This window comes from Stegodyphus dumicola, chromosome 9, assembly GCF_044657685.1.
Source record: "Stegodyphus dumicola isolate Sdum_Otavi_A_Nest chromosome 9, ASM4465768v1".
NCBI lineage: Eukaryota > Metazoa > Arthropoda > Arachnida > Araneae > Eresidae > Stegodyphus > Stegodyphus dumicola.
In genome coordinates this window covers 65,923,934-65,950,615 of record NC_140776.1, presented here as the reverse complement: position 1 = coordinate 65,950,615, position 26,682 = coordinate 65,923,934, and the positions used below count along the sequence as shown (strand labels likewise).

Sequence of the window (26,682 nt, the reverse complement as noted above, 5' to 3'; positions counted from 1 at the left end):
CATTTTTTTGCAGCAATTCCACTTTTTGTTTAATGGACTCCGAAAGATACTTTCGCTTTGTATATCCTTTACATATTAGTAAATATATATCGGAAATTCTATTTGACAAAATCGAAAGTTTAAGCTTACTTTTATAAAATTGCTCTAACAGTCTGCAAAAAATAATAATCCGGATCCAATTCGAAGATTAAGGAACAACGCAATCTGCAACATTAACTGAAATAGATAATTAGATAATTTTAGCTTAGCTTATCCCGTCCGTTATACATTAAACGCGCATTCGTAAACGTATTTTGCGCACGTGCACACGCAAATTCGTAGCGGTAAAGGTCTTTCTGCGCATGCGTCGTCGACACGACGCATGCGCAGAAAGTTTGTAGCTTTGAGGTTCGGATTATAGATCATTCCGGATTATGGGTGTCCGAATTAACGACTTTTGACTGTATCTTTCTTTACCTCAAGAAAAAATGTATTCGTTTTTTGATGAGGACATTGTTGTACGAGAATTGATATCATGTTTGCAGTAGAGGAATATGAAGCAGAATTTGTACTTGACAATACCTATAGATTAAACGAGGAGAGACCATATCTAAAGTTACTAAATATCACCACTTTTTTTACTACTGGAAATATAAAGTCTCTTTTAGATTTCAGTTGCGAGAATGCTTTATTCCTTTTGCAAACTCCTATTGAGAGTGTAGAATTAGCCAGAAACAGATCAGCAACAGGAAGACCTAGTAAATTCAGCATTCAAAAACCATTGCATGGAGATGGTAGACATTTTATTGTAAAGTCCGTTGATAACAAAAGACTTTGTTGTAAAGAGTACCACAGCCAGACTGTTTATAGATGGAAAGTATGTAATGCAGCTTTACATCATGACTGTAATCAAGCTTTTCATGCTTGAATCTTTCAAATGAAATAATCTGTATTTGTAAAAGAAATAAAATGTATATTTTAATATTAAATTAATTACAAGTAAAGTGATTTGTAGATTTATAAAATGTTATACAGCTAAAAAGTAATCCTGCGCTCCACTCAAAAGAAACATCACATGAGTACAACCCTACTCACTAAACATCCGTAGTCTTATTCCGCTGACATTGCGCGAACGCAACACTCGCTTTTTCCACAGGTAAGAGCATTTTTTTAAAATTTTCAATGTAAATTTATGTTATAAATGCTTAATTTAATATTTGTTATTATTTTCATGAGAAAAGAAACATTCTTTGTAGTTTTGGCGGTTAATGGGTTAACAATGTTTTAGTCTTAGACTGCATATATGAAAAATAAAATATTCACCAAAAATATTACCAACATTTGGGGTTCTAATCATAATTAAATAGGTAAAATTCCTTATGATGTTTATTTTCAAGAAATCAGAAACTACAAGGAGATTAATACGTTTACAAGAAAGCAGGGTCTGCTATTACTGAAAAGTACATTAACATCATGACGCCACATGATTTATTTATTAAACAAGATCACACTCTAGCCTGTGAGTGTACATAGAGAACAATATTCATAATGAAATTTCTGGTGAATGAAGACGTAATAGTGGCTAAATTTATAGAAGAATTAGAGCAGAGTATGATGATAATATTTAACAGCAATACAACATTAGAATAATTCAGATTGCTTACAGTGTATCTAACATCATTGCAAAACAAACTTGGTTGAATGCCTCCAAGCCCATTGCAGTTTGTCCCCCAAACGTTCAGCAAGTGCAATCCTGATTTTTGAAAATTAATACAGTATATGTTTCTACCACATGGAAGGAAACACCTTTCTCTGGAAAGTATGAACACAATCCCTCATAAACACTTACAATTTCAGAATGTGCACTGAGTATCAAGTCAGTCATCTGTGTTTGACCAAGAACGAAAATTGTGAATCTGCCCACATTAGAAAATACAGGGTTAGCACAAAAACAGTCCCTGATTTCAAGGTGTCATAAAATGAACAGTTACTTGGATATGTTGATAAATGTACTATCCACAACTCACTTAAATATTTTTCATTTCTTTTCTTTGCACAATCGCTACGCATGACTTCGACTGCTAGAGGGCAGTGACATCGAAAATAGCGTTCACCCCACAGCAACGAAGTTGGTATGTGTTACAATTTACAATAACAAGCAGTGTTGTGAAAATGCAGCGTGAGTTCAAACGAAACTTTGATGTTGATCCACCTACACACAAATCCATTTTGAAGTGGCATAAAACATTTAGTGAGATAGGATGCATTCGTGATAAAAGAAAAGGACATTCTGGCCGACCTTCTGTCTCGGAGGAAATTGTTACCCCCAACTCTGATCTTCAAGAAAGCATCAGTGCTGCTGTCAACTCCACCACACGGGATATGCTTCACAACGTGTGGTTGGAACTGAATTACCGCATCGATGTTTCCTGCGTAACAGGTGGCGCGCACGTCCAGTGTTTATGATTCAAATCGATACCACCAAAAAGTTTATGAGTTTATGTAACTATGTTAAAAATTTGGGCAAGATAGTCCTTTCAGTATTAAAGTTATCCCCTTTCAAAACCGGGGACTGTTTTTGTGTTCAGTAGTTTTTTAAGTAGTTTATTGTGCTAAGTAGTTTTTTAAAAATTTAACCCCTTAACTGCCGCGGGCATATATATATGCCTTGCTCAGCCGATGCGTTAACTGCCCCAGGCGTATATATACGTCCTTCCAAACTGCTATCATTTGCTTTGCGCTGCTACACCTAAAATTATTCGCAAAGTTAACGCATCGGCTGCACATCTGGGGGGCAGTTAACGCATCGGCTGAGCAAGGCGTATATATACGCCCGCGGCAGTTAAGAGGTTAAATATGTCCTATAACAAAAAATGAATGCATCATTTCGTCATACAGTTTTATCGCTACCCAGTAAATTTTGAGCAAATACAAGATAAAATATTTTTTAATGAAAAATATTTGAGTTAAGTTAAAAATGACTTCATCAATATGGATTTTCTATTCCATTACACCTTTATCAACAATAAGTTCTGCTATCAGGCTCTGAAGAAAAAATGGCCCCAAGTTAATATATAAAGGTATTTTATAATGTTTCTATAAAGAAATCTAAAAGATTCTATAGAGTTTAATCAATAATTTCTCATGATAATGTGTTATGTCACAAATTTTAATTATTAATATGTGTTTTAAGTTATTATTATTCTAATATTTTTATTTGTATTCATGTATATTTTAATCTGGAAAAAAGTATTCTTAAGCTGTTAAGGCTTTATTTAACTCGTTATTCTTGAGTAGGAATTGTAACAAAGGCGAGAGACGGTTGCGAGGAAACACATCTGGTTTATTGGTTTATGGCCTTTTTACTAACAATGGAGGCAGTAGGGTGTTGTGTTGTCGCCTTTTACTAATGGCGTTAGAAACGAAAATCGTCTTCCTTTTGCTTTGTTATAGTTTCAATTTTGTCTACTTCAAGACAGTGGGGGGTTGTACTAAGCTTAGGCAATTGGATTCTGGTAAAGCTTAGTTCCGCTTGTTAGTTGGGGGTCCACTTTGTTTCTCACGTGGTGTGTGTACAGATGTTTTTTGGACTGCATTGTCAGATTTCTGGTATTTGATTCGTCATTTTCTCAGTTTAGATAACGTAAAATTCCGGGATTGGTAAGATTTAATTTGATGATTTTTTGTAGGCGTATGAACTTACAGAGGCGGAGAAACCGAGATTTCCTGGGTGCTTGCACCAGGCTAAAGTTCATTCGGATTCTGATTTTTGAAGAAGAAGGAAAAAGAAAAAAAAGTGAGGGCTTGACCCCTTGCGGGTCTTGCTCTTGCAAGTGTCGTGTACCAGCGGGCTACGGCTATGGATTCCCGGCTTTGATTAGATGAGAAATTACATTAAAAAAAAAAAAAAAAAAAAAACAAAGAAAAAGGCGCCAGAGCTCATCGCAAAAATTTATAGCATCGTCGTTTCTCCATTATAATTTTCCAAGAATTGTAAATAGGTATTCTAGGGGTGATGCAGATACCAGTGGGTTTCTTGTTTATCCTGCCTAGTGCCTTTCCAGTTTGGTCCTTTCAAGGTGTTTTTTCCTGGTTTATAAAAGCGTTCCTGATAAAGACTGTTCCAGATTTAAAAAAAAAAGCTGCCTGATACCAGTTTTTTCCTGGGGTTTTAGCTTGATTGAAGTGTTCCTGAATGTAGTATGTATCATTGACCTGTATCTGGCAAGCAGCATGTTTTGGATTTTGTGGATTTCTTCGAATGGTCAACGAAATGAGTTGGACGATCTGTTGAACTATTAACACTCTGTATTAATCAGTCAACGAAATAAGCAAGACTATCTGTTGAACTCTTTAAAACTCCATATTTATCTGTCGATGATGGCACACGCGAGAAAATAGGAGTTTGATGTATGAACTTCACCCTGTGAGTGATTTTTTTTTTCTGTCTTTCCTATTTAAACTGTAATGACTAATGCTACTTATATTAATATACCTGTAAACAAAGTGAATAGAAGAATTAAATAATAAGTAGTTATATTAATGTACTTGTAAACGAGATGATTTGAAGATTTAAGTAATGACAAGTTATTTAAATATACCTGTAAACGAATGATTAGAAAATTGGTACAACCACCTAAATTGTGAGTTATAAAATGTTAAAAAAAAAAAAAAAAAAAAAAAAAAAAAAAAAATAGTACACCTATACTTAACATGAGTGTAAGATTTAAAATGATATATATGTTAATTTACATCTTAAGGTTAATTTGTAGGGGGCTGATCAGTTTACCTAGTTATAATATGTTTTGAATATTCTAGAAATTAATAAATGTGTTTGATATATATTCTATGTTTCATTTGTTTAATTTAGTGTATAATTTACTGTGGTCTGTCATGTCCCTTCATTTGTTTGAGACGAGAGGCTTTTAAGAAACATGGAGTTTCATTGAATTTAGGTTACTGATTTTTCCCTAGTGGGCTTCACAACGTGCCCTATTGTACTAAACCATTACTGCTATACGATTGTTTATTCGATTGATCTTTGATATATTATGAATTAGATTTGTTTTGATTATATTATTTTTTTTAGTTAATTTGTCTGGCACCATCAGATAAGTTAAAATATTAAAAAAGGTATTAAAACCCCCCAAATTTTCAGATATTTAACAAATGTTAAAAAAATGCACACCAGCTTACTCTCATCAGTACAACTCCCAGCTTAAAAAAGCTCAGCTGGGAATTATCACAACACACCTCCAGACCTCACTTAAAAGGATTTTACTTGTCTGAATCCTTAAAAAAGTTCTTCAGAAGCCAATATTTCAGGGAACACAATGTGGTGCAGCAAGCAATTTGATCACAACTCTGGCTCCCCAAAACTCACCCTATATTGCTGCAGACTAATCAATAGTGAAATAACTACATTTGAATAAAGGAGGATTACAAGTAAAAATAGAAGTCATTTTAAGTCACATATTCTTTTATTGTTATGAAAAATAAAAATCCCAGTTTGAAATAAACTTAAGTCCTGTTCTTACAAACTTCATTCTCATATTTTCATAATTATCTATTAAAAGAATATAAGAGCTAATAAAAAGCACTGACATTTATATATTTGACTAATAAAAACAGCTTTCCTCAAGTATTTTGTTTCCCATTTATATGCAGCTTGCTTTTCCAGTAGATGACTAGGTATGCTACAATTACTGCTCTTTTCATCACAGAACTTCAATTCACTTTTAATAATACAATTAACTGTTCCATCTTACTTGTAGTTTATCTATGGCAAAGTATATATAAAGACCTACATATTTAGCAGAATAACATATAAAAAAGTGAGAGAAGAAATTTAAAAATATATATATTTACATATAGAAAAGAAACATGAAATACCCTGAGAAAAAGCACTCTTGTCTAAATGTACATCATACATGCTGCTTAAAGCTGCTTTAGTTAGTATTTCCATCCAAGAATGTTTATTAGCTTCAATGATGTGCAAATGTTCAATTCTTGTTTTAGGAGAATTTAAGCGAGATGTCATATTTAACAACAGGAATGTCCTAAAAAATAAAATCTAATTTAATCAAAATGTTTAAAATAAAAAGAAAGACAGAAATACTATTTTAGAAATAAAGATATACTTTATTTATTTCAATGTTTTTAATACGAAATAGATGAAGCAAGAATATCTTCTAGCTTACTCAGTACAAAGTCTGAAATGCAGAATTGTCAGAACTTCAATTCCTGATTTTAGATTATCAATTTAAATCTAGTAACATGACATGTAGAAATTATCAAAAAAATTCTTTATTAATATATAGTTAAGAAAAGAAGTGCTTTATATAAAGATTTTTTTCCAAATCAACATTACGTGAAGTTTAAATGAGACTTGAAGCCAAATAAGTGATATTTTCTGGATCTAAAACACACTACTGATATTCGCTGCCCTGTTAACTGATTGAAGATTGAGGCATTGTCATCACCATGCAAGACTTTAGTTACCATTTTTCTGATATTCTATTAATAAGAAAATTTAGCTTTTTCTTCTGATATCCAAAAACCTTCAGATCTGTGGCTCTCATGATCATCAAATAATCTGACAAATGGCTATAAATTATACTACACATTTAAAAAAAATATCTGCAAACTCATTCTTTCATGAGTATGCAATGCTCCACACCACAGATTTTATAACGAAATATTTCTTGAATTCTAGGATGGTTTTACTTCAACATTGGTTTTGAAAAAGCTACTTTATAACTGCATTTCAGTGTGTGCAAAATTTCAATATTCGTTGGTTGATTGATGGATGTAAGGTAAAGAGTAAGTTTCAGAGAAAGAGTACAACAGAGACATTGCAATTTGCTAAAACTGTAATTATGATATGATTAATGATAGACGAAATGGAATACAAGCTACTTCAAATCAAAAAGTTAAGGTAAGTGTACAATTTGCTATGTCAGTTGCTTAGAATCTAATTCCTTTTCCCTTTCCCACTACTATGTTAATGAAAGAAAAACAGTATGAGTAATATCACACTCCAGCCAAATATGTCTTGAGTTGAACTTGAGATAGGGAGGGAAAAAAATTCTAATACCTCAAACTCTCAAGGGCTGAATAAAATGGGAGCTAATGTCAATACACTGTCAATCAATATACTGTCAATGGTGATTAGCCATCAGATGTTTGAAATAATATAGCAGAATATCAATTAATAATAATAATAAAAAAAATCGATTTTTTGGTGCACTTGCTTTCCCTCGTTTCCCACACTTTGCAAGGGACAAAAAAAAAAAAAAAAAAAAAAAAAAAAAAAAACTGTTGTGAGTGGTATGGAGGACCACATATTATATCATTCTAGATATTGGACGTTCAGAATTTGGACTATGTATTGCAATACACTTACTGCAGAACAAAACACTTTCTGGCTCAAATTTCTCCCTAGTGAACATAGAAAAACATCACAAAACTCTGCCAGCTGCTCAAGCACATTACAGATTATAGGTTTAGTGCATATTGATTTGTATGAAATCAATAAATTAAATAAATAATCTACACAACCTATTTCACTCTTTTAATGCTATTTAAAGAATAAAACAGAAGTAAGTAGAATAAATTATTAACAAATTTTTATACAATTTAGAAATAAGCTTGAATACGGAACATATAAAATGTCTCATTTTTTACATGAATTACAGTAAATCAAACTGCATTATCTATAAATCAAACCATATCTGCTACCAGAAGTGAGGTAGCCATCAAGATAAAAAAAGGTGAACCAATTTCACTTATTAGACTTTTCCATTTCTTCTTCTGCTGCATTAAGAAAAGACAAGATGTTTGTGATAAAAGGAATTAGAAAGGGATATTTAATATTTGTCACAGAAGAATTAGGGCAGACTTTTCTCCCTAATTTGATAGTAGCAGATAAGAAGACTTATTTCAGAAAGTTTAGAATGTGAGAATGATTTTGATTTCATCACAGAAAGTTTGAAAAACACAGTTTCAGATAGGCTTAAATACAAAATTAAGACTTTTGAAATAGGAAAATTAAGACTGTAACATTAAAATCAACCATAACTAGCTCATATCCAAAGTGCAAGTATTTCGAATACGCATTACTATTAAGAAAGGATAACACCTTAGAAAATGAAGGAGAAAAAGAACATGAAAAACTTATCAATCCAATGATACTTACAGATTTAATGAAAAAGATAACTGAATAGGAAATGAAGAAAGCTTAGAGATAATGAATGATTTCAGTCAGTCTGAGAGTTTAGATCTAGAGGACCTTCGATAGAAAATCAAAAACAATGAGCTTAAATCCGCTAATGCTATAGCAAATGGTGATGAAATTTAAGAATCAAGGCCATGGGAGGAGAAAGTGGAAAAGGAAAAATTTAAAGAAGAATAGGGGAAATGTAACAATTTAAAATCTCTCGGGTCAAATTTAAGAAAAAGAAAAGGAATTTTTTAAAAAATTGATGACTTAATATATTAAAAGACAAAGTTTCAGGAGAAAAGGTATCCCAGTTATATCACTAGCAAAACGATGCCAGAAAGTTCTTACACTAGCACAGAAACCAGTTTTCTGTGCACACATAGCAGTTAAGAAAAACCAAAAAACGGATTTCTTAAACTTTTATTGGCATCGATTGTAGGATACTATACATCAGGTGAGAACTGTCAGTTGATGAATACCGAAAAAATAAATGACAGAGCACCCATATTATAATCCTAGTAAATAATGACAGAGCACCATGTTATAATCCTAGTATGCAGACTAAAATTACTATCTGAAGCTCTGAACATGGACAATGTTAGTATATCGATCTACCATGAGGTCAAGGGCCTATTATTCTATCAGGAAAAAATGTCCAAAAATAAATTTACAATATGTGTTGCTAAGTTTTTAAAGTGACTCTTTCTTACATAAATTAAAGAAACTGAACCATCACACCTGGGTTTCCATTCTGGGCAAGCACAGTAAGTGATACCCACTGAACATTTTCATGACTACACATGCTACATTATTATATGATCCTAGCTACTACACAATAAGGTTGGTCATCATGTTTGTAACTAATTAAAGAAGGTCATTAACCCTTTGACGCGCGCAATATTATTTTTATAATTTTTTAACTAAAAACTCTAGAAATTGAATATTATGATCCTAGAGACAAATAATATATGAATTTAAAAATTCTACACTTGGTTCTTTGGGTGGTGGTCGCATTGTGAAACCACCGCGCATCTAGGACTTTGAAACTTACCAAGGTAAGTAGGAAAAAAAACTTACCTTTCTCCGTGCACGTTTCCAATAAATGACGAAATTTACGAATTTAAAACAAAATGCATGTAGGAATTGCATAATATATATATTTTTTACATTATTTTACAAAGTAAATCATCAGAAAATATTAAAAAATAAACATTTATGTAATTTTTCTATAGCAGTGAAAGTACCTACATAATAAGGGCGTTTGGCTACATGAATTAAAAAACTCAGTAAAATAAGGATTAAAAAAAGACTCAGTGCTGTTTTTTTTTTTAATTTCAAAGAACAAATATTTTTTGTGACACTGTTCAAAGCATGTTTTGTCATTTTGGTACATGCATGCCCACATTGTACGTTTCGCCACATGTATCTTTATCTATGAGGTTTCTTCCTTGTGCTACAAAACATACACTGATTGGATCTAAATTTCACTGGTATATGTCCAGCATTATTTAGTTTCTTTTCATCTGGCACATGAAATTTGTGGTTTTTTATGTTAATGAGGAGGAGCTTGGTCTTTTTGGCTTTGGTGCGGATCATTAGTTTCCCATTCATACTTATTTTATTCGCATTTCGTCCCAAAATATTCAGAAAATATTTTTAATTTAAATAAAACTTTAAGCGATTTATACTTTTAATTACAGCAAAGTACATTTACATTAAATTTAAACCACAGGAAATAATTTATAAAATCACAATACTAACAATACTAACTTGGGGAGCAAGTGTGTTGAGGTCAGAGAAAAGTCTCTGGAAAAGAAAGACTTTTTTACTGGGCAGGTGCATGTATTGTTTAATAATAAAATAACTCTGTGATTTCAAAACCCCTTATCTATATCCGGGTAAAAATAAACATTCCTATTTGAGAAGCAAGCAAACGCCATTGTGAAGAGCAGTGGTTTCAAGGAGCGACTACCTAGCCTCTACAGCAGTGTTTCCCAACCTTTTTTTTGCTATGCCCCACCTAATCCTCTCTAAAATTTTTAAGCTTCCCCTAGCATATACATAATTTTTAATATTTAAAAATTGAAATGTTCATGAAAGAAACTTGAATGATAGCTTTTAGGTAAAAAGGACTATGAAATTTTGTGAGCAAACACAGTAAGTGAACTTTAAAAACATGCAGAACTGAAATTCAAGAAAAAACTCATTTTAGTGAAAGTTTTATATTTTAAGTATTAGTAATTTTTATTATTTAAATTAAGTGAGTTCCTTGCGCTTGATACTTGCTGCAAAGAAATTTTATGTCAGGTTCCAATTTAGATAACTTGAGTCTCAAGTCTCCCGGTTTCATTATATCCAATCTTTTTTTTTTTTTTTTTTTTTTTAGCAGCAAATCATTTATGGCACTAAATTCGCATTAAGCAAAATATGAAGATGGAAGCGGTAACAATAGTTCTCTTGCAAATTTTGTTGTGTTTGGATATCTGATTCTGGTTTCCTCACAAAGCTATGTCATCGCTCCTTTTATATTAAATAAAGTTTTAATTGACATTTTGCATTTCTGCAAGTTCTTCTTTTTCTGCATATTTAAAATATCAACCAAATCCACTAGCATTGGCTGCATCATCGAAGTTGGGAAATCAATTTGTTTTAAGTTACAAAATCTTTTAAATCAGTCGACAAAATTTTCAGATGATCAACAATAACAAGTATAGCGGTAGTCACGTCACATTTTTATACCCAATGAGACTTTTCAAAACTTTTGTAGTAAATAGTATATGTCTGACATAATTCAACAAAGATAATGAAAGCAAATATCTTCCTTTTGCATCGACATAAGTTTTATTTGCTCCTGCAAGTTGTTTATTTAATATATTTAATTTTTCAAAGATATTGGCTAAATAACCCACAATTGCCTTGTTATCATCCGTTAACGGATTTTTCATTTTAGGTTTGTCACTTATAAAATAATTAAGAGTATCAAATAGTTCCATAAATCTTTCCAAGCAGTTCCCTTTTGACAGCCTTCTTACTTCAGTGTGACGTACAAGTCTCATATAGTCTTCATTTTGTTCTCCCTAAAATAACTTGAAAGGACGTTCACATTTGGCCCTAACTTTAATAGCATTGATACACTTTATAACTGAATTTAGTACTTCATTTAGAACTGGCGAATTGTTTTTTGCTACCAGGTTTTCTCTATGAATAACACAATGCACAAGAAGCATTTTCTGGATTCTCATCTTTTATCAATTTTAAGCAACCCTTTTTCTTATTCCCTGCTTTATTTTATTTTTCAACCATCATATTAGGAGCACCATCTGCAGTACAAAATGTATTATATTTTTATTGGTATATTTTTTATATCTAAGTAATTTTTTAGCTTACTATAAATATCTTTGGAGATAGTGGTGCTTTCTAATGATTTACAGAAGAACATTTCTTCGACAAAATCCCCTTTATAAAATATATCTTACATAAGTTACAAGTACGGCTTCACTGTCTCTCAAAGTTGGTTCATCCATTTGCACCGAAATTTTTTTTTTTTTTTTTTTTTTTAGCTTTTCAACAAGTTGTATTTCAATATCCTCATTTAATCTTTCTTCTGCAAAGAGTATTGTTATTTAGTGGCATAGCTTTAACGTCATTGTCATCTTTTTCTAGAACAGTTTTAAATGCTGATGTTGATGGTTTGATTCAATTCTCCCCTATAGTACGGCTTTTCCCGGATTAAGTGATGAGTAATGAAATTTGATAAATAGCCTCAAGAGCACGATTAACAGTTGCATTATGAGCAGTAAATAGAGACTTTAATATTACTCTTTTTTCAAAAATTTTCTTTACAGTGTGAAAATAATTCAAATCCGAATTAATATCAGCATTATGTTTCGCCTTCAAATGTGCCTCAAGACGACCTAGTTTCATTGATTCGTTGGTCAGGCATTACTGGCATAAAAGACAAAAATTGACCGTTTAATGGAACGGGTATGAAACCAAATTTTAAATATGCCTCTGAATACCATCGAACGTTTTTTCCTTGATTGCACCATTCATTTCACTACGGGCTGAAATAAATAAATATAAGATCTATATAAACAAAGCTGAAAGCAGCTGCTGTTGTCATTCAAGGAAAGAATAATTTACCAGTTGCCATTCCTACAGTAAAAAATAAAATAAATTCGTTGGCTGAAATTTCCGAGAAACGTCTGGAAAGCATAATGTGTCAGTTATTTAAATGCCTTTAAAAGCATTTAAATGTCCACGTCTACAGTGAGAATTCTTCATAAAATATTTAAAATGCACCGCAATTTAAAAACTTTTTTACGTATACATCACTTTTTCCTTAATTTGGGGAATAAAAAATGAAATTTCGAAAACCTTTGACTTCATGAAACATATTTAGAACGTCCTTTGTCTCCTTAAACTCTGGACAAGTCCATTTTCGAATTGCCCCCTTGTGGGGCGTGGCCCCCACATTGAGAAACACGGCTCTAGAGCATTGTGACACAATGCTCTAGTGGTGCAGTGGTCGCACCCTTAAACCACAAAGCAAATACCATACATATAGAGAGTTTTTTTTTTTTTTTTTTTTATATATGCAGTTTAATTATTGCTATTTTTATTGTTTATGATAGAAATCATGATGTGCGATGAATAACTTTTGAAATTTAAAGTTGTTTATATTAATAAGAGGAAGTTATTTTGTCTCACTGAAAATGAATTTTAAAAGGCATGCGATTTGAAGTACTAAGACCTAAACCATGTATGATTCTGCAGTTATTTTGTGTTATTTAGAGGTAAAAGATCAGTAATCAGTTGATTTTCACTCAAAAATTTCGGAAGGAAGAGGAGAAAAAAATTTGAAAATTGGTAGTTTCAGGGCGCGACCACCGCGCGTCAAAGGGTTAACAAAGACTTTGACAGTCCTGATATCCCCAACTTCTTATTTATCTCTTATGATATCATTTTTTTTATTTATTTAAAGAAGCTACTTCATTACTGAACCAGCAAACTGACCATCTGAGTCACCTGACTCAGTACATTATGATATTTATTTTCTTCCAGTCTGATGGGATAGAAGAAAAGCTGAATAATACATGATTTTGACCTTCTGTGAATGTATCTGATATCCCGCCCAACTCAAAGTACAGAGAATCATTGAGCATATATTAAAAGCAGGAACACATATTAACTATTAAAATTGATTTTTTCATTTTTTAAGTAATTGTACAACTACTATTCCCCCCCCCATATCACTGTTTTGTGAAGTGGAAAAAAAAAAAATAATGCGGATACAAAATAAACTGCTGTTACTTTGACATATACTTATTTTTATAATTTAAATTTTAATTAAAAAATAAAATAAAAATACATAAATAGACTTTTTGTTTCAAGGTAATTAATAATACAATATTTTTAATAGAAAACTTACTCTTCAACATTACAATATAACTGAGCAGCAGAGTCACTAAAGAATCCAGGAGGGTGGCCAAACCGTTTGACAAATTTTGAGCGAAATCTCCGCTGTGGAGTATTACCCAAACAACTCTCAAGTGCATCGCAGCAGTTTTTAAGAAGAGAAGGCATGCTAAAAGGGGGGGGGGGAAATGCAATTTTATTTAGTTAATGTTACAAAAATAAGTTCTTAAACTACATGAAATAAAAAAAATAAAAAATTCGAAACACACATGGATAAGTTTCTAAACTAACAAAAACACTTCAGATTTACATGCAGACTTCAAAAGATACTTTTATACCAATCAGACATAAAGAGATCAAAATAATAATTTTAAATCACATTATACAGTCAAAAGTCATTAATCCGGACTCGTCGGGACTTCGGCGATTCCGGATTATGGATCATCAGTTTAAATCTCGTAAGATGGCATGCAGAAATTCTAAAATTAAAAATATGAAACCGTAATTTATGAAATAAAGAACAATTATGATCTAAAGGGTATCAAAATTTGCAAAAAGAAAAAGCTTAATATTTATTTCTTTAATTGATTAAACATTTCTTTCGATGTAAGTTGTTTAAGTTTTGCTTCGTTTCATGTGATAATACTTTCTCTTTAATTCTATTAAACAGACATAATTTCTTGTTCAGTTACAAAGTTCCGCCGTTCAAGTCCTATAATTGCTGTGTCAAGAACACCGACTAATTTGTCAATCGAAATTTTTTTGTTTTCAATAACCTCTGTCACTTTTCTTCGCTATCGGAAGCGAATTATAATGACGAGGAACTTGTTTTAAATCATATCAAAGACGAAGCATATCGAGATGAAATACTACATTTGGTAAGGAATTATAAGCCAAATAAAATAAAAACATCTGCGCTGAAGATAAGGATAGTGCTGACAAATCAACTTCCAATTCATTACGCGCCCGCCGCCGAGCAGCGTGAAATTGATAAACAGATTTCGGATTTCAAAACATACTTTCGCTTTAGATCCTTTACATATTAACAAATATATATCGGAAATTCTATTTGATATAATCGAAAGTTTAAGCTTACTTTTATAAAATTGCTCTTGCAGTCTGCAAAAAATAATAAGCCGGATGCAATTCGAAAATTAAGGAACAACGCAATCATCAACATTAACTGAAATAGATAATTATTTAGCTTATACGTCCATTATACATAAAATGCGCACGCGAAAACGTATTCTGCACTTGCGCACACTCATATGCGCAGTCGTAAAAGGTCTTACGCGCACGCGTGAACGCCTCTGCGCATGTGTCAACGCGGCGCATGCGCAGAAAGTTTTTAGTTTTGATGTCCGGATTATAGATCATTCCGAATTATGGGTGTCCGAATTAACGACTTTTGACTGTATTAAGAAATAGAACTTTTATGTTTTTATATATTGATCTGATACTTCTGAAAACTTTGGTTTAAAAAGATCCCTTTCTGTTACCTTTAGCTATAGTCTTGGGCAAAATATCATAGATTTTCTTCCTTTATAAATTCTAATATGAAAAAATAATTTTTCTGGGTTGTCAATATTTGACAAATAAAAGCAACAATTCAGTTAATGCAAAACTAATAGATTAATGAAACCTAAAGTATTAGTAGTAAAAAATAAACATCTACAAATAAATTAAAATTTGATCCCTGATGTCTACACAAACAAACATCTATGATGCAGTACAAATAATCTGATATCACTAAACAGTCAATGTGCTCTGTTTTAAAAAAAAAAAAAAAAAAAAAAAAAAAAAGAGCATTATTAATAATGTTAGCATTAGCACAGATTTTTTTCATATTCCAGCAGGAAATAATGTGTTGAACAACACTTGATTATAAAGCCACATTGAGTTAAACATAAAATATATACCTAATGCTTTTCCCCCTTCCTGATGCAAAAATAACAACAGTGATTAAAATTTAAAGTACACATGAAATTAATTTATAAATCCTGATGATAGAATTGATTACTCAATGATTAAAATATAAGTGAAATGGAATTAATTTCTAAATCTTGGCAATAGAATTAATTACACAATTCTGGCTGTTAACTCAGTTTACTTATTAATTAAAGGCACAAAAAATTTGAGAGTAATATTTTTTACCATACCAGTTTGTAAGATTTTACTTAGTATACACATATTTTGTGGATATTTCTGTATTGAACACTGACACAATGCAAAAAGATGACAGACAACAAAAGAATATGCATGAAGAAATGATACCATGTAACTATTTTGATCCTAAAATTGCTGCTGAGTTAAAATGCCAGCTGCTTAGAGGAATGGTCATTAAGTGAAAAATATTTAAGTATTATTAAAATTTATTTCCACATATATAATACAATATATACAACCTATTTCTCCCATTCTTATTAGCAAAAAAGAATTTTCAGAATATTACTTTTAGATAATAATTTTGTATAAAACATTCAAACACACTTCTGTAAAATTCTTGGAATTTACTATGTTAAACAAATATCGGGTTGACAAGTCCTTTTTTTTTTTAAGTGTGAAATAAAGCTTATTTCTTTCCTACACAGAAAATTATCTTTAAGCAGTCAAATGTAACCCATTCTGGTCAATGGCCTTTATCTATCTGGTAACCTCATGATTTCATGTTCATAGAACTTCCGGTTTTTATCAGCAAAAAACTATTAAGAACTATTATAAGAAGTTTTGTAAATTTCAAAATGATAATGCAATGGTGCATGTGGAGGTGGAGGACATGGGGGATGTGACATCACTTCCCCAAAAAACTCCAGTTTTCGCATATGTTGCAAAAGATGTGCTAGGCCTCCTAATGTCATATTAGAACATGATTCCTTTACAATTTACCAAGTATGGTCTTTTTCTTTGATTTCCTCTTCCAATTTCATAAGTTGTTGGCAGTAAACATCTGAGTTGATTGTTTGGTTGCTTGGAAGCAGCTCAAAATACACATCACCTTTGTAATCTCCCCAAATTGACAGCCTGATCTTTTTCTAATGCAATTTAACTTTCAATATGATCTGTGCTCATCTATTATGCTTGGACCATGATCTTTAATGTTACTTTAGACCAAGAATCAGCAACCTTGTAGCTGTGGTGCACCAAACCAATCTAACAATATGATTCAAGATGCCACACAGTAGGAAATATTTGAAACAATTCGATTCACAGGAAATGCATGTTAAGTTAGGGAATAGAGGACAAGAATATAGATTTAGCATTTTATTATATATTAATTATGCATCATCTAAAGATATTTATTAATATAAAATGAATAATAAAATATAACTCTTACTTCAATATAAATAAAAAATTGAAATTTTACATATGTATTATGTATCTTTTAAACATATTTATAAAATAAAATATATATTCCTTCAATATAGGTAAATAAAAATTTCATATTTTAATGCAGACCTTGTCCTTGCACTTTTCTAATTACTATCACAAAATCAGGAGCATAATTTGTGACTTTCAATTTGACACATGATTCTGAATATTCAGTCATTAAACAACTTTTTTGTGGACTCAAAATATTTTTTGCATTTTAAAAGATTTGTTCATATAGATATGTAGAACTAAAAGCAGACCACAATGCAATTTTCTTCAAACAATTAAATCTCTCCTGCAATGACATCCAGAAATTTAAAATAGCTGTCGAGTTATTATTAAAGTTATCTTCCAGAGTTTTTTTTTTTTTTTTTCATAATTCTGTAAATTTTGCTTTCCATAATTCTGAAGGTGCCAGCACAATAAGTTCCATTTCAAAATTATAAAATTCCATCCACTCAAAAATTGACAAATCTGGTGAGATTATTAATGGGTCTATTAAATTTGGTTTGACTAAGAAGGAAAATATTGACTTTCAAAAGAAAAAAGATTAAAAGTTCTTGCAGTTTTTTGAAAATTCCTCCTTAGGTGCTTCAACTAGGTGTGAAGTTCATTTTTGTCAGTGGTCAATATATTTGTAAGGGCTTTAACATTTGAGAAATATTTGTAGGTGCTAGGTATTAATATCATGGGAAAATACGTTTAGTTTTGTAGCAAAGGCTTTCCAATGATCAAGTTCAAGTACTGTTTAGCCCTTTGCTTGCAAACCTTAGTTCATTAAGATATTTAGTTATATCAGTCAGAAACATCAATTTGCATAACCATTCTTTAACTTTCAATTTGGAGAAATGTTGATTCTTTTCATAAACTTTAATGTGCTCCATACATGACAAACCTATTAAAGATATTGCCTTGACTAAGACAATAAATGTGACTGTATAAGGGAAGATCCACATATTTCTTCTAAAAGAGATTTAAATTGCCTGTGTATCAATGAAGAATGAGATACCATGAAATTTAATATTTTAACAATGGTGTCCATTACAGAAATTAACCATTGGGATGAAATAATTGCAACTAAACTTTTCTGATGGCCCAGAGAAGAGAGACAATGTGGAACCCAAATATCAAGCTTCTTAAGGAGTCTAAGACATCTTATGTGATTTCCAACTGTTCTCACACACATTTATATGATGATTTGATTCCATTATGGTTTTAATTCTGTCATCATTAACTTCAGAAACTTGGCCAAAATGCTGGTCATTTTCAAAATTTCCAGAACCAAGTCAAAAATTTCCAGAATGAATTTTTTAAACCAATTTTGACATGTACATTCTGTTATGCAATGAACACCATAAACTTAACATACCTCTTTGTGATCCTCACCTATTTTCTTGCCTTTATGAAAATAAAAAAGCAGAATATGTCAAAAATGTTTATTTTTGCATCTCATGTTAAATTTTGATCGTAAGTTAACAGTAGTAAACAAAAATACACGTATCTATAAGTACCTAAATGCGTCAGCTGCCAAATCTTAAAATAAATAAAAATTAAAAAGAAGAATATCAAAATGAACATAATGTTACCTAATTATACAAACCAAAACTACTTTTTTGTTAATACAATATATTCATAAACTATATTTCATTAAATGTAAAAAAGGAAAAATATTTATAAAAGAAGAATAAATACCTGGCTTGATCCTCAAACAGGCGGATGGTCCATTTCATTAATTTATGAAAATGTATTGCAAAAAGCATTAGTTGAAAATCAACAGATTTGAAGGCTGCTTTGCAAACATGATGACAAGCATGATATAAATACAAAACATGATGGAACTAAAATGATGAAAAGAGTTCATATTCAAATATATAAGTATTTTAAAAGATTTTTTACAACAATAATAAAGAAGCACAGGAGAGTTAAAGATTTTTCTCATTACTTGCCTGCATTTGCCAATTAAAAAAATGTTCATAAATTTACTATTTTAGAATAAAGTTCCCCCACCTTTTATTTTGAAAAATAATCATGTTTATGACTGAGAAAGATGCATCTTTTGAATAGCATATAAAAATTTATTTCCCCTCATTTATAATATGTGGAAACTACTACCCTGCTATAGCATACTGCTGAGCATTGCAAATGAAATTTTTGGTCTTGCTCAATTAGTTACATATGTAATGTTAGTTCATAAGAATAAACCTCCAAATGTACTTCCTCTCCCCTGCAAAAATAGATACAGTACAAAGTCTGGAATCTGGAATCGCCGAAGTCCCGACGAGTCCGGATCGTCGGACTTTGGCGATTCCGGATTATAGATCATCAATTTAAATCTGGTAAGATAGCATGCAGAAATTATACAATTAAAAATATGAAACCATAATTTATGAAATAAAGAGCAATTATGATCTAAAGGGTATCAAATTTCCAAAAAAAAAAAAAGCTTAACATTTATTTGTTTACTTTATTAAACATTTCTTTCAACATGCGCATGCGTAAAGTTTGCGGCTTTGAGGTCCAGATTATAGATCACTCCGGATAATGGACGTCCGGATTACAGGCTTTGTACTGTGTAACTAATTATAGCCAAATCTTCAAGCGAATATGACAATTGCAATTTTCATAATTTTTCTAGAGTTCCTGCATAATTACTACCCAGCTTTTAAATATGGTCCATATTTAGCTTATTGTGATTTACATTACTGAGCTTTTTCTTTCACCTTTCCTTTTTTATATTCCAAAAGAAGTCTCCTTGCAAGGCAGATGTAACACATTCCTGCAAGATAACATCACACAATAAGCATACTTTTAGAAAGAGGAATGTATTCTGGAAGATTAGAACAGATGAGTAAAGCTTTTTATTCTTTATTTCTCTTCCGTATGTGCACTGGTGAAGCTAAACATTTATGTTTTGAGGAATTTTGCCCAAAGGACCTTATCGCCAAACAGTCAATTTTCATCAATATGAATTTCTTTAAGAAGAAAATCTACTTATACTGAACCATTATTCTAAGCTGCAAAAGCACAATTAAACGAGATGAGATATAATGATTAGATAAAATAAGATAGATAAGCCACTGGTGCCATCTGTTGATGAAACCAGAACTAAAACATAATTTCTTTAAAGGATGAAGGCAAAGATGGATTGGAATTAGGGTCGTTAACTAGAACAGAAAGAATTTTTTGAATGTGAAATGCCTCTAGAAAATCCTTTTTGAAAGCTTTAGATGCTTTTTGAATAATTTTGTCAGCAGAAAAATTTAAAGTGTGATTTTCAGACCAAAAAATGTTGGGCAACAGAATACTTCTGTGTTTCTTTTTTTTTTCTAACATATGCCTCATGTTTCTTAACATGAAATTTTAAGGCTCTCTTAGTTTGGCCAATGTAAATTAAGCCACACTGGCAATAAATCCTGTAAACACCCCAGGAATTCATATCTGGAATGGGGTCCTTGAGTATGGAACTCGGAATTTCATTGATGGGAGAATAAATGACCCAAAAGTTAAATTTCCGCAAAATATGTGCAACTTTATAGCTAATTGATGGAAAGAAGGGAATGACAACAGAATTTTTATAATCTCGTAAAACAAGAGTGTGCTTTTTGGTGTGCTGAGATGAGAATTTTTTAACTGTTTGATTAAATAACGTTGGGTGAAAAGCCCCTGTCAATAGCTATGGCTTTTAAATAATATCTTAAATATTATATCTTATCTTGTTCATTTGCACTTTTGCAGCTAAGGATGATGGTTCGGTAAAACCATCGAAACTAGTCCTGCGAAAATTTGAAAATATAATGCTGATTTTTGTTGTTTGACTTCTAAATTAATTTATTTAATTGTGAAAAAAAATCAAGGCAATAATTGAAATTGTATGCCAAAAATTGAAAATGTAAAATTCTACAAATATGTCAATTCGGAAAACACTGAGGAATCATTCAATGACAGTTTGACTGAGTTGGGCTTTCAATGCTTGTATTTTCAATTGTATTTTCAATATCACTCCGTTTCAAATGTCACAAGCACAGAAGAGGCAGAGAGTGATATTGAAAATACAAGTGGAGAGGACACTGACAATTACACTAGTCCCAAGACAGCAATAACTTTTGTGGAAACTCTAATGAACATATCAATCAAAGATGATTTGAATATGATAATAAAAGAGCACTTCAAAAAATCTGATGTGAAATATGCAAAAATATTTGAAAATATTTAAATATTCTCAAGCACAAAGTAAAATTACTAATTCTGTAAAGAAACAAACACATGCATCATGTATGAAAATTCATAGTTTAGATCAGGGGTTCTTAACCGGTGGTATGCAAGAGAAAAATAGGTTGTACACAAAGAAGCAAAGTATTTTTAACTATTAAATTCAAAAATTAAAACCCTGACATCCTGATTGAGTTTTTTATCTAACACTCATAATTTTATGCGATCTGAGCTTTGTTCAAGAGTGGTGGTGGTACTTTGTAGTGGTGGTACTAAAGGTTTTCAATTTTTGTTTAGATGGTATGCATTAGTCAAAAGGTTGAGAACTGCTGGTTTAGATAATCCATGTTTTTCAGTTATCTGTGATTTTATTCCCCAGCATTACACCAGATAATCCAGAGTACACTGTATTTTAGATTTCTAAAAATATGTACTTTCACGGTAAAATAAAATGCTAAAAAAAACTACGTACACCTAGTTCTTGGTAAAAATATATATACTTTAAATGCAAAGATTAAAGTTTTTTTTTTTTTAACTTGATATTTAAATGATATTGCAAGTTTTAAATCATCTTATATTTGCATCTATTTGTTTAATATCAATAGCTGAGTTTCAAATTAATCACAATCATGCTTTATATTTACAGAATACATGGATAACTTTTTAAAGAATATATCTTTAAGATCCAAGAATATACTCTTTTGAAAACTGTTTTTCTTTTATTAAATTTATTAAATTAAAACCTTTTAAATATTCACAATTTACTCCAAACTTGCAGTTTTTTTGGTTGGATATACAAATTAGCCCTTGCAAGGAAAATTTAAATTGCTGCCAGCAGTTCCCATCAGAATTTCAAACAAGTTTTCTGTGGAGGTAAACCCAAGTTACATTCCTGGCCTCCTTAACACTCAGGCTGTAAGTGTTCAAAGATATTCTACAATCTGTCATAATAACACCCATATAATTAAATGCACTTTTTATGAAGAATTAATGGAAGCCAGCTAAAACAGAACTTCTTGGCATGATTTAAGAAATTGCCAATTTAAAGCATTTTGGTGCAGTATTTCCTTAAGATTTACAAATCTAGAATATGTTTAGCAGAAATGGGCAGTATGTTCAATGGTGATATGCTAAATAAAATAATAACTTCTTAACTTCTAGAGAACCTGGAGAATTATTAAAATCAAATTCTGTCACATACAAAATCTGAGCTTACCTCCCAAAAAATTTCATCAGTGCAAGATAAAGAATCATCTTCAAGTAAACCAAGTAAGGCATCATGCATAGCTTGAAGGTAAGTCGGAATATGACTTATGATCACATGCTTTGGGTCGCTCCATGTTGATATACGTTTTGCTGCTTCTGCACCAACTTGAAAAAGAGTAGGACTTCTCTCCATACTTAATGTTTCAGAAGTAATAAAATCCAAGCTTTCAAGAAGCAAAATTAACAAGAATCTGCAATATTAAAATACATCAATTAATAAAAGAGATCACTGAACTATTTTTATATTAATATTTGCAGTAAGTTCCCTAAAGATATTAAACATTAATTATGAAGGTGTTGTGTAATTTGAAGAAAAAGGCTAGAGGGCGCTGTTGCTTGCTTAGTTGTAAGAGAATAAAGTTTGCTCATGTGGAAGGCGGCGGCCTAAGAATACGCTCTGTATATAGTAATTAAAATATTGTCAAAAATGAAAAAGTGTTAAAATTAGTGAACTCACTGAACCACCATCATCTGATTTGGAGATGCACAAAATTATTAGATGGTGCATCGGCCGGGAATCGAAGCCAGGCCGCCCGCGTGGCAGGCGAGCATTCTACCACTGAACCACCAATGCACCTTCTAATATCTGGTTCTCAATCATATTTTTATATTCCTGAAAAATCTCCGGAGTTTTACTTAGTTTATTGTGAAGGTTTGCGAATCGTTTCTTAGCTACCTCAAAATTATTTCCTAGATTATTCGGACTGTATTTCCAGATTAAATTTGCCTCATATCTTCCGTTTTTAAACTGCAAATTTCTTTCAAACTGGTCTACTAATTCGCAGTCAATATCGGAATAATCGTCAGAATCATTAATTCCCATATGTTCTAATTCCCCAAAACCTCTTAAATCTTTCAACACAACAGTGTTTGTCATTACCGCTAAATTTGGTACTTTACCTGAAACGGGTCCATTCTGCTCTAAAGGAAAAGTTCTATCATCACAAGAAACTCTGGACTTTTTTACATTGACTCCTTTGGAAGCTGATTTCAGGTTCAAAATTCTCCAATCTTCATTTGTGTACAATGATGTTAAATCAGATTTGTTAAAAGAAGTTAAGACAGTGAAAGAGCTTGAAACAGTGCTCATTGAAATCGAGGCAATGATTAATTGTAGACCAATTACCTACGTGTTTACCGATCCCAATGAACCTTCTCCACTAACGCCCTCTCAATAATAAATTTCCAATTTATGCCTCTAGCAGAAAATAATTCTTTCACAGATGAGTCACTCAAAGCTTTAAGTAATTCTAATGATGTGAGGATACTGCACTTAGGTCAAAAATGCTATTGTGCTTTACTTGTTCTTTGTGAGTATTTTCTTCTTCCAAATTTATTGATTTATGTCTGCCAACAGGTTCTGGAGAAGAACATAATGCATGAGCTAAACTATCAATGTAGCTATCTTTTCTCAATAAAACATAACATGATGGTAATAACTCTGTGTTGTTCCAGCTAAGACTTTGTGAATCAGTAAATGTGCTCATGTCTTGTGCAGTATGGTCTTGTAAATTTTCAGAACAAATTTTCTCTTTAGGTGGTGGTATGAAACTTTTTTCACAGTTTTTAAAACTAATTTCACTTATTTCACTTTCATTCTTCATATTACTGAATTCTAAATTTTCACATTTCTGGGTATCGTCTTCATCAGATTCAGAAGTTATGACAATTTGCTCACAGTCAAAATCTGTTTCGTCAGAGTTATTTCCAGAAGATAACTCTTCACTTTTCTTTTTCTTAAAGAACTGAATTTTTCTATATGCAAAATTGGGGATTCATTGTTAATTACAGGTACAGTCAAAATAATACTTTTTCTTAACTCCAACGATTCTGAATTTGGTTTTAATTTTTGTCTTGGAAAGTTTTCAGTAGAAAAGTCAATTAAATTTTTTAAATTTAACTTTATATTGTCTTCAATGGAATTCCTAATCATGCCTAAGAAATTCGATTCACTAGTTAATTTGTTGTCTGATTCCTTAATCCCATCTGAGACCCATAAATCGTTTAATGCTTTAGAATTAGTTCTTAATTTTCTGAAATTCATCTCAGCATCCTTAAATATGTTAATCGCATCTACAGATAACCGATATGCATCCTCAACCGTTACTGCTCCAAAATATAGGTCATCGACATAAACAGAAGAATTTAACATTTGGAAACTTTCCGGCATATTATCTTTATATTTTCGAATGTGATATTTTATAGTGGCGGCCAAAATGAAAGGAGATATAGTCAAACCGAAAGCTACGCGACACATTTGCATAATCTTAAAGGAGTCATTATTTTCATTAAACCAAAGAAATTTTAGAAATTTTCTATCACCTTCAGCAATTCCTATCATCAAAAAGGCTTTTCAACGTCTCCACAAAACGCTATCTTAAACTTACGAAAATTTAACATAATGTCTAGTATATTTGAATTTAGATTAGGTCTCGATTCAAGGCAGTCATTTAACGAATTCGTGTCCTCTGTCCTTGAGCTAGCATCATACACAATTCTTACCTTAGTAGTTTCACTAGGTCGTATCACTGCTCGGTGAGGCATAAAATATCCCAATCTTCATTTGTGCCCAATAATGTTCAGCTGCTTTAATCTCAAAAGCACTTAAAGGTCGCATTCAATTTGCAGACTGTCACGAGAATGAAGAAGAGATTCTTGAGCTTTAAGAAAACTGTCTTCCCTTAATGATCCAATTTATGCCTCTAGCAGAAAATAATTCTTTCACAGATGAGTCACTCAAAGTTTTCAGTAGGAGAACATAACCAGTGTGGCCCATGCCACCACAGATCATTCTTAACTAGTGACTGAGCACTAATTCCTCGAGTTAGTAAATCGGAAGGATTTTGTTTTCCTTCGCAGTGGTTCCACAATTTTTTGTTGCATATACCCTGTATTTCTGTAACACGATTGGCGATAAATGGTTTCCAATTATTTGGCGAACCTTTAATCCAAGTAATGGCGATTTCAGAATCACTCCAAAAATAAACAAGCTCAATTAAATCACCAAACAATTTTTTCAAATATTTATACATTCCAGCAGCCACGAGTGCTGCCATTAACTCTAAACGAGGAAGAGTGATTGCTCTTTTGAATGTCTTTCTAGAATTAGGTTTACAATTAGAATAAGCAGCAGAAAAAGTATTTTTATCTTCTGGTTCAACACTCATCAGGTCTCTGTCTTTACGAGACTGAATTTTAATATCATTTAACTGAGCAGCAGTAATTGTTTTCCCACTATTACTCATATTTGAATCCATTGCTTTCATTATATTTTGAACTTTATTTCTTTCCTCAGAATTCAGAGATTCAGTTTCATTTTTGGAATAACCTTGTTCCAACTTTTTGTTTACAAGGGATTTATTAGTACAAATCGATTCATTGTGATACATACCGCCACATTTATTACATTTAGTTTTATTTCTGCACTTTGACATGATAAAGGAAGTTTTAATTTTAGAATCACTCGTACAATATCTGAAATATGCGATGGCCCCATATGCTTTAGGACTAGCGTCCGAAAATAGGTGAAGGCTTATATTCATTGGATCGTCATCAAAGAAATTTCGCTGTATCGATATTTCAGTTAAATCATTAAGTTCCTCCCGCCAAATGTTGAATTTGTCCTTAATCTTTGCAGGAAGGACCTCATCCCAGTCAGAACCGGAACACCAAATTTCTTGCATAATAATTTTCGCCCGAATAACAAAGGGTGCAATAAATCCAAATGGATCGTATATTTGGGCGATGCTTTGCAAAAGTTTCCTTTTTGTAGCAAAACAGTTTCACAGAAAATGAAAAAAAAGGTTCTTGGAAATTGAAGAGTTCAATATGAATATGAGAAATTCAGCTAAGAAGCGAATTACCCACATTGGCAATATATCAGGTACTTTTGAAAATGAAGCCGATATATTACCAGACCATATTGATTATGTTCAAAAATTAGATTCTGTAAACTCAGTAGGAGCTCTATCTAATTGCTTATTTGGAAAATTTAAAACTGATAATATTACTACTCCTAATTGTGACATACAGAATTTTTCTGATATACTTTTATCTAAAGTTAAAATAGAGCAAAGCTCTAATGATGAAATTCCTACTTCTAATGTATTCCAGCTACCTAAACAGAGTAAAAATGACAGAATGATGCAGAAAGTAAATATCTTTGAAGAAATTGAATCTGTTTCTGATTTGAAAAAAATGAGAACTGAAAATGTTTTTGA

The 26,682-nt window shown here is 31.6% G+C and overlaps 1 protein-coding gene and 1 non-coding gene across 2 annotated transcripts in view; both read right to left on the bottom strand.

The window, feature by feature from the left end:
- The window catches only part of LOC118195958 (midasin), a 589,327-nt gene that overhangs the window by 165,026 nt on the left and 397,619 nt on the right, over nt 1-26,682 (bottom strand). The window contains exons 51-54 of the mRNA XM_085823548.1: nt 22,413-22,653; nt 18,680-18,825; nt 13,632-13,787; nt 5,872-6,038 (exon numbers count right to left, since the gene is read on the bottom strand). Of these exons, the coding sequence (XP_085679674.1) occupies nt 5,872-6,038; nt 13,632-13,787; nt 18,680-18,825; nt 22,413-22,653 (710 nt within the window). The remainder of the gene's footprint in view (nt 1-5,871; nt 6,039-13,631; nt 13,788-18,679; nt 18,826-22,412; nt 22,654-26,682) is intronic.
- TRNAG-GCC (transfer RNA glycine (anticodon GCC)) lies at nt 22,966-23,036 on the bottom strand. The gene has a single exon. It is a non-coding gene; the product is annotated as a tRNA-Gly (tRNA).